The sequence below is a fragment of the Aquarana catesbeiana genome, linkage group LG02, assembly GCF_042186555.1.
Source record: "Aquarana catesbeiana isolate 2022-GZ linkage group LG02, ASM4218655v1, whole genome shotgun sequence".
NCBI lineage: Eukaryota > Metazoa > Chordata > Amphibia > Anura > Ranidae > Aquarana > Aquarana catesbeiana.
The window spans coordinates 747,086,072-747,102,913 of NC_133325.1; the positions used below are offsets into that span (position 1 = coordinate 747,086,072).

General features: G+C 43.6%; 1 protein-coding gene across 2 annotated transcripts in view; it reads right to left on the reverse strand.

The window, feature by feature from the left end:
• Positions 1-4,493: 4,493 nt before the first annotated feature.
• LTN1 (listerin E3 ubiquitin protein ligase 1) overlaps positions 4,494-16,842 on the reverse strand; it is a 160,428-nt gene continuing 148,079 nt past the window's right edge. The window contains exons 30-31 of one of the 2 annotated variants that reach the window (XR_012241792.1): positions 8,670-10,115; positions 4,494-8,490 (exon numbers count right to left, since the gene is read on the reverse strand). Coding sequence is in view for 1 of the 2 variants with exons in the window: in XM_073617090.1 (XP_073473191.1) it covers positions 10,053-10,115 (63 nt within the window). In the remaining variant the exon portion in view is untranslated. Of the gene's footprint in view, positions 10,116-16,842 lie in introns of both variants that reach the window. The other variant, XM_073617090.1, reaches the window with a different exon arrangement.

Sequence of the window (16,842 nt, forward strand, 5' to 3'; positions counted from 1 at the left end):
GGTCTGGCCTCACCTGGAGTGTGCTGTCCAGTTCTGGGCACCAGTCCTCAGGAAGGATGTACTGGAAATGGAGCAAGTACAAAGAAGGGCAACAAAGCTAATAAAGTGACTGGAGGATATTAGTTATGAAGAAAGGTTGCGAGCACTGAACTTATTCTCTCTGGAGAAGAGACGCTTGAGAGGGGATATGATTTCAATTTACAAATACCATACTGGTGACCCCACAATAGGGATAAAACTTTTTCACGGAAGCGAAGTGGCCACTCATTAAAATTAGAAGAAAAGAGGTTTAACCTTAAACTGCATAGAGGGTTCTTTACTGTAAGGACAGCAAGGATGTGGAATTCTCTTCCACAGGCGGTGGTCTCAGTGGGGAGCATCGATAGTTTCAAAAAACTATTAGATAAGCACCTGAACGACCACAACATACAGGGATATACAATGTAATACTGACATATAATCACACACACAGGTTGGACTTGATGGACTTGTGTCTTTTTTCAACCTCACCTACTATGTAACTATGTGCCCTCCAGGCCATTTCATGTGACCCTCTCACCCAGGGCTTTTTTTAAGCCAGAATGTTGATCTCATCAACCTCTTCTCGCTCACCAACATCACTTGTAAACCCAGATGCCTTCTGTGTTTACAAGGACAGTTTTCCTCTCTGTGACTAACACAGATCCCTGCCTAACCTGCACTCATGGCAGGGACAAGGGAAATGCAGGGGCAGTGTAGGATGGGTCATCACGTGGTAAGCTGCACTGTGATCCCCATCTGTGGCTGGCTGCACACATGCCAACCAATGATCTCTCTGCAAGTGAGAGAGGCGAAGCTGCCTACAGTGCCGGGCCGGCAAGGGGAGATGTGAGGAAACTTTTGGGGGGACATGTGTTCAGAGGTAGGTGATGGGGGAGAACGATGTAGAGGTCAGCGCCAAGAAGGGGGCGCTAGTGAGGTGTGGACAGCTTGTGAAAGAAAGCTGCACCCTGCACACTATGCATAGCACACCCCTAAACCCTGCACTCCGTATGTAGTGCAGTATGTAATAGCGTATGTAGCGTATAGGGCACCCCTGAAACTGAACTCTATATGTAGTGCACTCCTCAACCCTGCACTCTGTACACAGCGCACCCCTGAACTCTGCCCACAATGCATTCTGGTATTTATTTCCCCTTTAAGATCCTCCCACTGTTGGCAATTTGGCCACACTCACCGTTCGAGGCAATTCGGTGGAGAGGCATAGTTGGGTTCCTGCACCTATTCTCTGAGGAGAACAAACACCCTGGATACATTTACTGTATATAGTCCTACAGATCAAACCGGCCCTTTGAGGGCAACCATAATGCTGATGTGGCTCACAATGAAGTTGAGTTTGAAACCCCTGGTACAGAGTGCCCTAGGTAAAAAAAAAAAAAAAGAAAAAAAGGGTAAAAAAAAAAAAAAAAAAAAAAAACCTTTGGCCTTTAGAATCACTTGCTTCCTTCTCCTGCCCAGGACTACATGTCCCACAAGGCACTGCTCCTCGCACATTCACATGTTCTCAGGTACTGACATGTATAAATGGTGTACTGAGCTTTATGTGTACTGCACTGTGTTTACTGACATGTATGGACGGTGTACCTATCTGTATGTGTGCTGCACTGTATTTTCTGATATGTAAACAATGTATTCTGTATGCAGGCCAATTAATCAGGGTTCAGACAAGCTTTAGCCTTTTCCCTGTCGCAAACAATTGATGTGCTATGGTTTTCCTTTATTTTTTGCAATGTGTTAGTTAAGGGCCTATTCACACCTTATACATGGGCAGCCTTGCCCAATGCAGTATGAAAGCATAGACTAGGGAGTTTGCCTTATATACTATTAGTTTGGTTCACACTGCTGTGCTGCATTGGTGCGCGCTGAAAAAAGTACTGCATCACAACCCACTGGAAGGGATAAAGATGAAGGAAATGTCACTTTGTGGCATCTCAATATAGTTAGACGTAAGCAGTGTGATGCATTATTTATAATACATTGGCCTTTCTCCCTTCACAGTGCAGCCCAGTGGATGCAGTATAAAAAAACCTGTTGGTGTAAGTGGGCTCTATAGGGTAATTCCAACTTGAAGTCATACTTAGATTTGCCAACGTGAATTCCCTGGACAATATAGGAGCTGCAGGATGTGCCTTTTAACTATAGCTGAAACAACATAATCGATTATGAATATAGTTGTCAACTATTTTCATAATCGATTAATTGGCCAGCTGATTCATTCCTTTTGGGTGGTTGACGTGCTGACATCATCGCGGTGTACCTTGTATGTGGACGGGTGTCTGCAAGCCAGCCGGCAATTGTTCTATGGATGTTTTTATCTACGTTTTTCTTGTAAGTGCAACCTTTTACTTATAATAAATCTTTATATACTGATTCACACTATGGTGAGTTTTTCACCGTTTCCATGAGTTCTTGTTCGATGCCTGCCCCGCATATCCGCTGACCTGAGCCATCCTGGCTTCCCTTGGGTGTTGACCACAGGGAGTTGCTGCTGCTGGAATAGCGTCCGGATATTGATTTACCATACAGGCTTGCTAAAGCTTGCCCTCCGGTAAGCGTGCAATCTAAGTGGTGGTGGATCACATCAGAGGGTGGTGTCTGTATATCAAGGAAATGTATTTACTTCCACTAAAATTCACTGGATTTCTCTGCACTGGACTGTTTAAATTAAAATTTATATTGTGAATTGTTTATTTAATTCCATTATTCATTTTTTTATGTTACCCAGAGTGTTTGTGGTATATCAGGGGTATTTATTCACCGTTTGATTTTATTTTAATTTGTGCAGCCTCATTTCCTCTTACACATCCTATGTAGAGCCGCTAGTCGTTCGGAGTTGGTTCGCTTGGGCAAGTCTCTTAAAAGAGGGGTCTGCTAAGGCCAGTAAAGCAAGTCTAGGCTAGATGAAACTGCAGTCGTGTCATATACGTGGTTTTTCCAGGCTGCCCATGTAAGCTCAAATTGTTCTCGGATGTCTTTACAAGTAGCGAGCCAGTCCATTGCCTCCATTATCTCCCTCACCTTCCCAACCCAGTCAAGCTCGCTTGGGATGTGCAAGCTTTTCCAGTGTATTCGTATGAGGCGTTTAGTTGCATTGAGGAGGTGGGGGAGAGCACTAGGTTTGTAGCGAGATATAGGCATGGGAGGAGGACGTGGAGCAAAAAATGTTTTGGCGAGGCCAGAAGGTCTATACCCAGACCATCTGATATATGCTTGCCAACCATAGACCAAAACGGTGTTAGCACTGGGCACTCCCACCATATATGGAGAAGAGTTCCCTTCATTCCACATCCCCTCCAGCACCAGTCGGAGGCAGAGGGAAAAATTCTAGCCAGAGATGAGGGCACCCTGTACCACCTCGATAAAAACTTATAGTTTTCTTGTGTCCTGGAATCTACAGAATTCGAGTGGGTCAGGCGATACAGCTGCTCATCTTAACTGTTATTATTCTTGTCAGACCATGGCTGGTTCAATCCTGGAACCATCCCTCTACTCTTACCCACCCACCACCCAGGCCTTAAATACTCACAATCAGCTGACGGTAGCAGGAAAATCTTCAGACTACAGAACATGACCAGGTTACTGAAGGTTGGCAGAAGGAGACGAACCAAGGATAAATCCATGTGTCACCTGCAGTCAGAAGAAATGGTGGAAAGGTGCCAGTCCCAGTGGGTGATGTCAGCATTTGGCCCTTAGTATCTCCTCTTAGTAACTCCTTCCATGGTACATTGACATAAAGTGTGTGTTTTTAAATTGAACCTGGTGACCTTAATGAGGTAGATCCCATTGATCAGCGCCACATGGCCTTCTCAAAGCATGTTATAAAACTGGATCACACCAGGGGCTGTGCCACTGTTCTGGGCCTGGAAAGTGCTCCATGGCTAAAATTGTATTGTGGTGCTTTCCAAACTAGAGTGTACCGAGTTCAGTGTCCAAAGGTCACATTTCAAGTTAGCCCTGTAAAAACTGCACAACAACACAACAATCATAATCACAACACATCTATAGCTTTTTACATTGGGTTTTACTTAAAATAGTTTCCAAAGAAGGATACAATGCTTTTTTACAAGAGAAGTTTGTGATTTATTAGTGTACATGTGAATGGCATTATCATTAAACTTAAAAGTTTTCCCAACTTTGTCAGTTTACTGTACCACTTGCCCCTCTCCGATTTATTTGCTCATAAAGTCGGTCTGATTTGTCTGTTTTTTACAATAACTAAAACGAGCTATAAATGTTTGGAAGGCAGAGCACATATAAACTAGCAGGATTGTTAAATAGGACAGCAAAAAATAAATAAATGATGTTTTAGGTGCTGATATACCGCATTTTTAAGGTCAGTTTGTTAAAAACAAAAAATACATTCTAATTGGTTGCCATGGGCTAAAACACTTTGTACATCACTCTTTGTTTCATTACATAACCCTGCAAAGCCACCAAAAGTATAACTTTTAGAGATCTGTGAATAAAAACTTTATTTGTAGCGGTGCATCAATAACAAACATTACAAACATATTCATATACAATTTAAAAGACAAGAACAAAGATGTTCATCCCAGTTTTTGTTTTATTTATTTTGTTTGGGGTTGGTAAAGATCTTGATTTCAGATCAGGACCTACATGGAGAGACCTTCCCAATCCCAGTTCCAGCCATAATAGCTAGGGCTCTGAACTTCCTGTTTCACTGAGAAATAGAGAGGAGAGATCTTCGAGGGAGATGGACAGATGGAGAGATCAAAGAGAGGGAGATGGACAAATGGAGAGATCAAAGAGAGGGAGATGGACAAATGGAGAGATCAAAGAGAGGGAGATGGACAAATGGAGAGATCAAAGAGAGGGAGATGGACAAATGGAGAGATCAAAGAGAGGGAGATGGACAAATGGAGAGATCAAAGAGAGGGAGATGGACAAATGCAGAGATCAAAGAGAGGGAGATGGACAAATGCAGAGATCAAAGAGAGGGAGATGGACAGATGGAGAGAGAAAGAGAGAAATGGACAGATGGAGAGATCTTATCGGGGGAGACGACCAACAATATATTCCAATGGAGCATTCATTAGGGTGCAAGCAACGCTGGTACTGCAGTGCGAGTGTCACTAGCCCTTTTTGGAAGTTTAAAGAAATACATTAAAATTTATAGCAGGAGACAAAAAACAGTGATGGTAAATCTTCCTGCCAGGGTCATTGACAGCAGTAAAGAACCTACATCCTTTTGTCCAAACGTAGAGTTTGACTATAATTCTTAATACAAATACAAAGCTATTTATACATATAACAGCATTCATAAATAGATACATAATTGTTTCAAATGCTTATCAGAACAGAATATATTTGAGGAAATTAGGAGACCAGCCAACTACCAGAAAGATATTTTATCTGACTGGTTCTCCAATGAACATCTGTGCTGGGATCCTGTGGGCAGGCATAATTACATAAGTAGCAGATCACAATGATACAGCTCTTACTGGATAAAAACAGGGCTTGGGCTATAAATTCTAGTTCAGCCAATTGTTGTTTCCCCATGGTACAGTTCAACAGCTGAAATCTCTACAAACTCCACCTGTAGTCCAATCCTGACAAAGTCTTAAAGTAAATCTAAACCCAAGAACAAAAATGTAATATGTTGCAGCTAACCAGTCAATGTGATAGCTGCATTTGTTTTCTTTTGTCAGGCTAAGAACATTTTCTATAAGTACTGAAAAACATTGCTTATTCCAGAAAGAAATCCAGTGCCCCAATAACTTACTGTGTACTGAACTGAAAGATCAAACAATGTCATTAGCCTTGGCAGCAACCACCTGAGCTCCAAAACCTGCTCTTCCCTATGTTACGGGGAGAAGAGTAGAGGAAGAGCTGTTCGTAACCCAAATTAGAAGAGAAGCCTAGGTGAAAAAGCTGATCCTTCATGGATACAACACAGTAAAGTGTTGCCACTCTAGGACTGAGATTTTGTTACTGGCAGGATTCAACAGGTGAAAATAAAAGGAAAAAAGCCTGTAAAAAAGGGAAACTAATGCAATCACCACCACCATCTAAAGACTGGAAAACTAAAAAATATGACATTGTTGGGTTGCCATACACTTTAAATTAAAGGATATATAAAGCTTTGTTTAAAAAAAAAAACAAAAAAAAAACAAAAACATGTCATACTTACCTCCTCTTTTGGGAACCCTCAGCGGCGCTCCTGGCTCCTCTTCTGGAGTGCCCCCTTGGAGAGTCACTCTCCCTCGGGGCACTCGTGCTCCCCTGTCCTGCTGCTACGCCCATTGACACAGACAGCAGGACTCGCCCCCCCCCCCCCCCATCATTGGATTTGATTGACCACAGTGGGAGCCAATGGCTGCGCTGCTATCAATCTATCAAATCAGGACCCGTGACACCAGCTGGGGTTCAGGTAAGTAAAAGGGGGCTCTGGGGGGCTGCTGCATCACAGAAGGTTTTTCACCTTAAAGCATAGAATACATTAAGGTGAAAAACCTTGAGAGTTTACAACCCCTTTAAGCTAGCTAATGTAAAAACATGTGTAGCCGTTTTTATTTAGATATACTAGACCAGTGGTTCTCAACCTTACTAGTGCCATGAGCCCTTGATAAAATTTCCCAAGTTGTGGGGACCCCCTAACAGTAAAATTATTTTCGGAGCGTGGAATGTCAGCACCCAAGGCAAGAAAAGTAAATTGCGCCCCTAACCCACGGACATTTAGCGCTCCCTGAGTCCCTTCCACTCGTACAGTATTAAAACCCCTTATGGTACATTTTAGGATGTACTACTCTCTCTTTTTGTTCTATCTTTCCCTTTTACCTCTCTCTATCCTTCTTGTGGCAGTGCTGGGGGGGGGGTTGGGATGAGTGGCAGTGATGGTGGGGGGTGGGATCATTGCTGGGGGGAGTTCTGATCAGCCAACTTAGGTGACACAACTACAAGATTAAGGACAGTAGTTTTGTTCTACGGCATTACTGAAGAGGAAGTCAGTTGTGTGCCGGAAAGCAAGGTCATCTGCTGATCTGAGAACTGTAGTGGGGACTTTTAATGTCAGCTCTAATCACAGGTAGTGTTACTCACTGTGTCTCTGGCTTAACTGTGTCGCCAGCTCTGTGGTGTCTTGTAGCAGTGACACCTATGCTGAAATTGTGAGATATGGTCTCCTCCAGCCTCTCCCACTTCACATTCCTCACCAGTCAGCTGACCTCTAGTCTCTGCCCCCCCAACCATGCCATGAACTGAATGGACAGCTACGAAGAGGCTGAATGGTCAGCCGCGGGCTCCAGGAACAGCCCAACTGGGCGGCCACGAAAAGGCTGGGAGAGCGGTGCGGGTTTCAGGAACAGCCCAGGATTCGGTGACCCCTGGCAAATCGTCATTTGACCCCCAGGTTGAGAACCACTGTACTAGACCATGATAAAATCTATTAATGTGAAAAAGATCTAAAGAATGTTCATATTTGTGTACGTGAAAGCACCAACGCCTATACAAAAAGTGATATTAGTTGGCTGCCACTTTTAGTATGATTACTAGAATATAAGAGTAATGATACTACAAGATTAAGGACAGTAGTTTTGTTCTACGGCATTACTGAAGAGGAAGTCAGTTGTGTGCCGGAAAGCAATACTCTCAATAATGCCACCTCTATTTCAAATATGTTCTATTATGATAAAACCACTGATACTTTTCCACAAAAGAATGCTATTTAACACTTCACTTACATAAACCAGCATATAATGCCTCTTTAAAAAGGGCTTTCTTGGGTCATTGTTTCAGGCCTACTGGAACGCACCAGGGCTTACAGTCCTGGCCCTAACAAGGCATTGAAATGAATGGGGAAAGTGTTTTAATGAAGCAGAAAGTAGAGCAGCTCTGGACCCTTGGATAGCCTTCTGCCCAAAAAGTTGAGCAAGGTGAGCCCTGCCTTCAGCAGACTTCATTTTTGTTAAAATGGAAAAACCCCTTGAGACAGGTTAGTTAATTGACAGCTGTATGTGCAGGTTATAAAGGACTAATTGCTCTGTACTGAAATCTGCAGCAGTTTAGTTACAAGAATGGGCTCTGTTCCCACAGTATAACCTATGTGGATCCACAACACTGTTTGCTTCCTCTGGGATTTAAACTATGTGCAAAATGTTTTTTTTTTTTTTTTTTTCATAACCCGTCGAGTTGTTTTGCCATCTGTGTCCCATTGGGGAGGGTTTGCTACAGCTTCCTTTACCACAATTAAAACAGATAGTGAGAGGCAATCCCTGCACATTAAGGGAATCCGTTGGGGCCCCCCAGGTCGACTATTGTCCCCTTTGGAAGATTTTCCCTCTACAGCTGCTCTAGACACAACCCAAAATGTGGGATTTTCTTTTACTTTCGGTAATATTAGTAAACAGGACAAATAGAGAGGGTGAATCTCCCCAACGGGGGCAGAAGTAGAAATGAAAACCCGACAGGTGCTTTAAACCAGTGGTTCTCAACCTCGGTCCTCAAGTACCCCCAACGGGCCAGGTTTTCAGGTTTTCCTTTACTTTGCACGGCTGCTTTAAATCAATATCAATGACGTTATTGATAGGAGCTATTTTATCTAAGGGACGTTCCCAAAACATGGCCCGTTGGGAGGTACTTGAGGACGGAGGTTGAGAACCACTGTTCTAAACAAACAATCTAAACTATATCCAAAACGAAAAAAAAAAAAAAAAGTCTTTAGTTATACTTAAAACACAGTTCTAAGAGATCAGGTACAAGAGCTGGCTAGTAGACAGGGATGACAGGGTCTGAGGATTAGCACTTATTCCTTATAAGGTACTCTGCCACCTAAAATTGTTGTAAAGGCTATTTTTTTCCCCCACTTACCTGCTATGTGCAATGGCATTACATAGAGTGACCCCTTACCTCCTCTTTTGGAGTCCCCAGCTGGTGCTGTCCACTCCTCCTCTGCAGGTGCCCCCTCACCAAGCCGTGCGCTGAGGGACCATCTGTGTGGCCGTGCTCCACAGTTGGGCTGTGTGAATCCATAGATACATATAGCACGGCTCGGCAATGCTCCCCCCACGCTCTCTCCTCTCAGGATTTGACTGACAGCAGCGGGAGACAATGGCTCCTGCTGTTCTCCGTTTCCTCTGATACTTGTAAGAGGGGTGAGTGGCACTGCAGATGTGGACACCGTTGGATGGAGAGCGTACTCAGGTGTTTCGGGAGGGAGGAGGGGGGAACAGGTATTGGAAAGTTTTTACCTTAAATGCTGAGAATGCATTAAGGTAAAAAACCTTTTGAGTTTAAAACCACTTTATCCTGCGTCTCCCAACTTCTTTGATTACCTATTTCTACATACACTATATGCCCACATCTATGTGGACATCCCTTGAAATTACCGCATTCAGGAGTTTCCAGTGTAGGGTATTGTTAATGCTACAGTCTTCAAGAATACATTTTAGAGAATTGAGTGCTTTCAATTTTGTAGTAACTTTTTTGTTCAAGCATAGCTGTTCTCCTGTGTACAAAGCCACCTCCACAAAGACATGGTTTGAGGAGTTTGGTATTGGGGAACAGAATCTTTGGGATGTATTAGAATGCTGATTGCAAGCCAGTTCTTCTCATCCACCATCAGTACCTGATCTCTCAAATGCACTTTTGGCTGAATTAGCCCAAATTCCTACAGACAAAACTGTAAAATCTTATGGAAAGTCATCCTAGAAGTATAAAGGCTGCTTTACCCTCCCCCCAAAAAAAGGTGGAGGGCAAGCAATTCCATATTAAGGCCCATGGCTTTGGAATGGGGTGTCCCAACAAGCTCATAAAGGTGTGATGATCTGGGGTCCACAAACTTTTGGCCACAAGTTTACAATGGCAAGCAAACATTGTACTGGCCCCGGGAGATGGGAATGTACAAATAAATAGCGAATAAGTCCTTTATAACCTATACTTATTCTTCAAATCGTTTGCATTTTTATAGTCCAGGATTGTGTAAAGACTGCAAAGGTCACCTGCACCACAGACCAGCGACTCGATTTTCTTTAGTTGCATTCATCACTTGGCACGTTTCAAAAGAAAGTCTCTCTACACAGGGGGCATGTGGACTTGTTGCTGGAGGTAAACCACTTGTACTGAAAGAAAGAATCCAAGAATGAATATAAATGTTTCAGAGCATTGAAAACAGAACTTGCAGGACAACAGCAGTAAATCATCATCTACTACAAACACATTTTAAGCACAAGGAGAGAAAGCGCTACACTTCACTAACTGCCAAAAGGCCCCAAGAGCTTTACCTGTGGCTCCTCTTAATGACTCACTCTAGACTTACTGATGTTATCATTGATGATGGAGTCTCCTCCTGCAGGGACCATCTAAATCTGACTAGGCTGGGATTTACGACTTGACGAGGTAAGATCAATGCATTGTGCCTGGGTTCTACTAGATATAAACACAGCAGTAGAGGGTGGTAATGTGCTGCATGACCACCTTTAAGGAATGATAACCATGTAAGATTTTCCACAGAAATAGATGTTGCCCAATACCATCAGGAAAAGATACAGCTCATATCAGTCATTCGCTATTATGCCTGGTGAACTTTTGCACTTAATCTTAAAGCTGAACTCTAAGATAAGCAAAAGTTGCAAGTTGCCAGCAGTAGGTGGGGTCTGTTGGGTCCCTCCTGCAGATCAGCACAGGTTATGTGCAACACAGTGATGATGCCACTGCTAATTTTGAAGGGTAATATTGGGGTTTGAAAAGGCATTTGGTGCACCCAAAGTACATTTTTATCCTTTGTGGCCATCAAGGAATATATTTCAATAAACGTTTTAGTGCCCAGAATTATTCTTTAAAAGAGGAATGCAGGATTTAAAAAAAACAAACATACATACTCACCTGTGTGGCTGCAGCTGTGCCGCATGGGCTCCAAGACCGAGTACTGAGCGATCACATGACCACTGAGAGATCACATGACCACTCAGTGATCAGTTCTTGGTCTTCAATGAGCAGAGAGCGGTGACCATCAGTCACCAGCTCTCTGCTCTGCTCCTCCAGCGCTCACTGATGCATGGAGGGAGTAAGAGAGCCTGGCTCAGGCTCTCACTGGTATGCTGAGAGACTGAGCCAGCTGCCGGTCAAGCATCTGGGTGGATCTTGACATTATTGTTAGAATCTCTGCAGAGCCTGGACTTGCTCTGTGAAGTCAGCTGACAGCAGGTTTTAGCCCACTGTCAGGTGAATCTGGGTCACAGGAGTGCAGGTGCAGGACCCACATGAGAAGTATGGCCAAAAAAGCTTTGGCTATTATTCTCCTTTAAGTGGGCTTTGTAACTATGTCATTAGACAGACCAGTCTGTCACATTCCAAAGCTGAAATTAAGGGAGATTTTAAAAAAAAAAGCTCAAACGAATGCAGTTATGTATACATTAAAAGCAATTTTAAATGCAACTCGTGTAAGCACTTCAATATGACTCTCTGCCTCTTAACTCCTCGCACAATAAAACTCACAATGGGAATGGGAGGGGAAGCACTAGGAACCAATTAGGTATGCTCCAGGGACAAGAACTATGCTGACAGAGGAAAGCAAAGTGAGCAGAAATATGTCCTCATTGTATTGCTACTCCAATTACAGGCTAGTAGCAGGGAAGTGACAAAGCTGTATTACTTATAAAAGCAGTAAAATAATCAGATTATGAACTTGGCTGAGCTGTCTGGCAGGACTGTGTACATCTCAGGAATGAGTAAAATGAAATACAAATCCTTTGCAGGTAAAAGTTCCTATGTATATCATTGGATTACTTAGATATTTGGCCAGAGTTTAGTATTAAGGTGTGACTCAAGGCTAACAGATACAAAAAAAATCTATGCAACTGAGATTAAAAGGAGATTGCAAAGTGTTCATTTATTCTTAAAGGGGCTGTAAGGGTTCATTTAAAAAAAAAAAAAAGAAAACATGTTATACTTACCTACCCTGTGCAAGTGTTTTGCACAGAGCAACCCCGATCCTTCTTTTCTAGGGTCTCCTAGCGACGCTCCTCCTCTTCGAGTGCCCCCACGGAGCACCGCTTTCCATGGGGGCACCCGTGCTCTCGAGTTCGGCTACTGCGTCCATTGACACAGACAGTAGGACTCGTCAACCCCCCCCCCCCACCCCGGCTCCCGTGTCACTGGATTTGATTGACAGCAGCGGGAGCCAATGGCTGTGCTGCTATCAATCTATCCAATGAGGACCCGAGACAGGGGCTGGAGCTGTTGTGCTCATCCCAGCCGCTGGAAAGATCGGGTTCAGGTAAGTACAAGGGGGGGCTCTGGGGGGCTGCTGCACTACAGAAGGTTTTTCACCTTAATGCATAAAATGCATTAAGGTGAAAAAACTTGACGGTTTACAACCCCTTTAAGAGGCCTCTAGTACTTTGCAAGTGACAGCATTTAGAGACACAGGGTGCAGCTACTGTTACCACTTGGTGCAGACAGGAGATCTCATTATGCCCTCCTGTATTGAACTGCAGTGGAATTGTACTGTCCCCCCTCTACATTGTAAAACGCTAGGCAAACTGTTGGCACTATATAAATCTTGTATAATAATAAGAATTATGCAATAGCAAGACTCGAGTCATTACCCATAGTGTCAAAGCCAATTACACCTTTGAGAAGCTTCCACCTTGCCTATTTTATTACTTTAAAATCTGTTGTCTGGGTTAAATATTTATTTATTTTTTTACATAAGCTTAAAGTGGAAGTCCATGCAAAAAACTAAAATCTCTGCATCTATAGCCACCAACATTCTAACACTAACCTATCTAGCCCTGTAAAGATAAAATGAGTATACATACCTTTTCTGCAGGCGATCCGACCCGATCCCCAGCAGCGGAAGCTCTGCTGAGTAAACATCCGACAATGGTTGTGAAATGAATGGGAAGTGACGTCACCCAAAGAGTTAGTATGGGGCTTCTGTTGACGGATATGTCCTCCACAGCGTAGCCGCGGCTGACAGCTCAGCGTGGAATCAGAGCTTCCGCCACTGGAGATCAGGTTGGATAACATGTAAAAAAGGTATGTATACTGATTTTTTTCTTTTCAGGGCTAGATAGGTTAGTGTTAAAATGTTGGTGGCTATAGATGCAGGGATTTTAGTTTTTGCATGGACTTCCACTTTAACCAGCAGTAAAAGGGATTTTAAAACAAGCACTCACTGATCTCTGTAGCTGCAGGCACCGTGGAGCAAATTATCTGCAAATTTCACAGACTCTTGCCTGACGATCACCTTAATTCTGACACTTACAAATCAGTCTTGTAAAGATTCACTGAATCAAGCTAATTAAAGAGACACTGTCACCTTCTTTAAGCAGGGCAAAGTGACAGTATATCTGCAGTGGATCTCCAAGGACCCACTACTGGTCCCTACTAGGTGCATCTGGGTATAGAGGAGCATGTGACACTCTACCCCATGACATTTGCTCAGGCCCAGCAGCCAATCCCTAAGCCTTAAAACTGTAACATGACCAAACGAGTGACATCACTGCTCCCCTTGGTCACCAACACCAGTGATTTCAGTGTCAGCTGCAATATATAAAGGAATGGTGAGGAAACACAGGCAACGTAAGCATAAGAAGGTCAGGGGGTACTTTGCAGAGACACTTTTACTTTGCACTGCATATGCATGGTGACAATATCTCTTTAAGTAAAGCGATTACTTGACCCAGCATTTTGTGGGAGAAATTCAGCACAATACACCCTATATAGTCTAAGTCTGAAATACCAGTGCAAATCATATTTTCATGCCTGTGTGTACAGCAATAGAGATTTAATTTATCAGCACTCAAGACTGAAATATTAGTCTTAGGTCAGCCTCTAAAAAAAAACAAAGTGAGATACAAAATTCCACGTTAAGAAAAATACATTCATAATCTAAATGTACACAACAAAAATGTAATTAATGTACTGGTGACTAGTGGAAACATGTGAGAGACGGATTCCCCTTCTTTCACAGTTAAAAGCCTCATTATTTGTCTGTAAAAGGGAGTTGAAGACAGGTGAAGCCAAACACACCATTGATTGGTTTTAAAGCGCATTCCTTTACCAGTTTCTAAATGCCCGTTCTATGAGATCATTCACAACTATTATCTCTAACAGCAATGTCTTTAGGTGTACTCAGTCACAGAGCGGGTTTTCCAAAATGAAAGCTCTTTATCAATTGAATTGTCAAGAACACAATCTTAAATTCTATTAAAGTCAGGCCAGCGGGCTTAACAAAAAAAACAAAAAAACCACAGAGAAGCTTGCTGTACTAACTATGTGATGTTAGTACAGCGATCTGTCCACTGTCCTATTGTGTTCTCAAAGCATGTTCGTTCGACAGAAGCCGGTCATGAACGCGAGTTTTGACAGGTACCCGATCCCACCTTCGGTTGGATCGCTTGGTCGATCGAAGAAGAGGTCCCCTTCCCCCCTCCACCTTCTAGGACACAACACAGGTCCCAGAAGTCTGCGGGTTGATTGAGAAAGCGCAGTGCAGGCTTGTGCATGCACAGTGGGAAACTGGCCGTGAAGCTGCAAGGCTTCCCTGTCGGTTTCCCTTAGTTAAGGGAAGCCGACTGAAGAATCGGCTCAGCTGAGGAAAGCGCTGGATCCTGAAGCAGGTAAGTGTTCTTATATTTAAAAAAGTCAGTAGCTACAGTATTACTGTAGTATTACAGTAAATACTGTAGCTGCTGACTTCTAATTTTTGGGGAGGAAACTGGAACTCCTCTGGATTAAGGAGCAAAGAGAGCAGATTTGGACATCAGCATTTTCAGCCTGGGGGGGTGGGGAGTTTTAGATGTACTAGCAGATATAAATACAGCAGAAAATTGAAGCTGAACTCCACCTAATACTTTGTAATTAAATACAGAAAAAATATTTCCTTTTCGGATAAAGGCTTTACATCAGGGGTGGTCAGCAGCGCCCTCTGATTTGGCCCGCCCCCTCCTGCTCTGGGATGGCGGGTTGGCAAGTGCCATCCCAGAACATCAGTGTGAAGAACGGAGCCGGTGATAGAGGAAGCGGAGTCGATGCTTCCTGTATAGCGCCGGCCCCTGTCACAGGCGGAATGATACCAAATGTACTCCGCCTGTCACACTGATGCTCAGGGATGGTGGATTGGGAACCAGCGAGCAGCACCCACCAGCAGTATCCACTCTGGAGGAGAGCCAGCAGCAGCCACCAGCCATACCTGCTTGGGGGACAGCAGAAGCCAGCGATACCTGCAGGAATCCTGAGGAAGAGGTGAAGATTGAGGTCAGTTGAGGTGCAGATAAACCGCAGTGCATCAGTGGGAAAGCAGCCTTAGGCCCCTTTCACACAATCGGTCCGATCGGGTCTGCCTGTCTGTTTTTCAAGTGGACCCAATCAAACCCTCCATTCACCTTTATAGAGTGGCAGATGTAAACGGAGCACAAGAGGAGAGGCGCCTCTGGGTGCAGTCGTTTTTTAAAAATCAATTTAATAGACAACGTAAGATCAACTCACATGTAGTATAAAAATGAAAAGCATGGTATTAGAAAGTTGAGATGACGTTCCCACATCCTGTGACAAGATCTGTGCTGTGTACGATGACCGCAAGAGAGGTCTGCTGAGGAAGGAGCGCGACTTGCACGCTCATGAAACGCGTCCATTTTTGATGACGTCATCCCCCTGCTGCCAGCCATCCACTGTGTTCTAAGCCTCGTTCTGAGGCCGCTCTTCCGGAGCCGGCGTTTACATCATTCGGAAAATCCCCAGTCATCGTACACAGCACAGATCTTGTCACAGGATGTGGGAACATCATCTCAACTTTCTGATACCATGCTTTTCATTTTTATACCACATGCGAGTTGATCTTACGTTGTCTATTAAAGTGATTTTTAAAAAACTACTGAACCCAGAGGCGCCTCTCCACTTGTGCTTTTTTTCAACTGTTTGGAATATGGTTTCTTCCCTAAATTTATGGCAGCCTTGTGTGCTTCCTGTGGACGTTTTTTTCCCTCTCCCAATACCACTACATAGCTGATTTGCCTGTGTATGCCAGATGGACTATATTGTCAATTACTAGCACATTTGTATTGGGACTTTTATGATCTCTGTGTTGATGCGCCTATACTTGTGTTCAGATGTAAACGGACTTGTGTATGTTTACACCCGCCTATCTGCAATCTTATCCACTTAAAAAAACAGAGGGGGATCCGTGCCCTTCTGTCTGAGTGGATCAGATTGGAGGGCCCATAGAGTAGAGTGGGCTGTGTCCGCTCTGCATATGCAGAGTGAACTTATTTTTCTGGGCCCCTAAATGAGCAGTTAACCCTTGCATTGTGGGCAAGGCCCTGCTGTAGGTGAGGACTTTTAGTTTTCCTGGCGTTCAGGCAAAACTTTTTTTTTTCAAAATATTATGTACATCAGGGCATTTTTGTAGACTGTCCTGCTGGGGAAATTTTCATTCAGCTACTGTCCCAGAAAGTTAGAGGAAACATCTCCAAAGCAAGGGAACAATTTTCCATATCTGGTTTCCTTTTGGTCACCAGGACTAATAGAGTGAATTTCTCAAGCAGAAACACAGCTATAGAAACGAAATGTTCTCTACGCTTTAAAAAAAAAAAAAAGGTTGACTAAAACTTTAATCTATGCAGATTTAATGCAATTACTGTGAAAGTTTGAAGCATGGGAACCTTGTGTTCTTAGGATGAGCTATATGTCAGGAAGGCGCAGTGGATGCGCTCTGCTAAGGATGTTTTCCTAGAGATCTGATACCAGGCCTGAGATTACGAAGTACAGCCAGCGGTGAAACACCTGCCATTGTTTAGGTGGGCTCATGTTTCCTACAAATGCCAGCCTCCTTCCTGTAAGAGG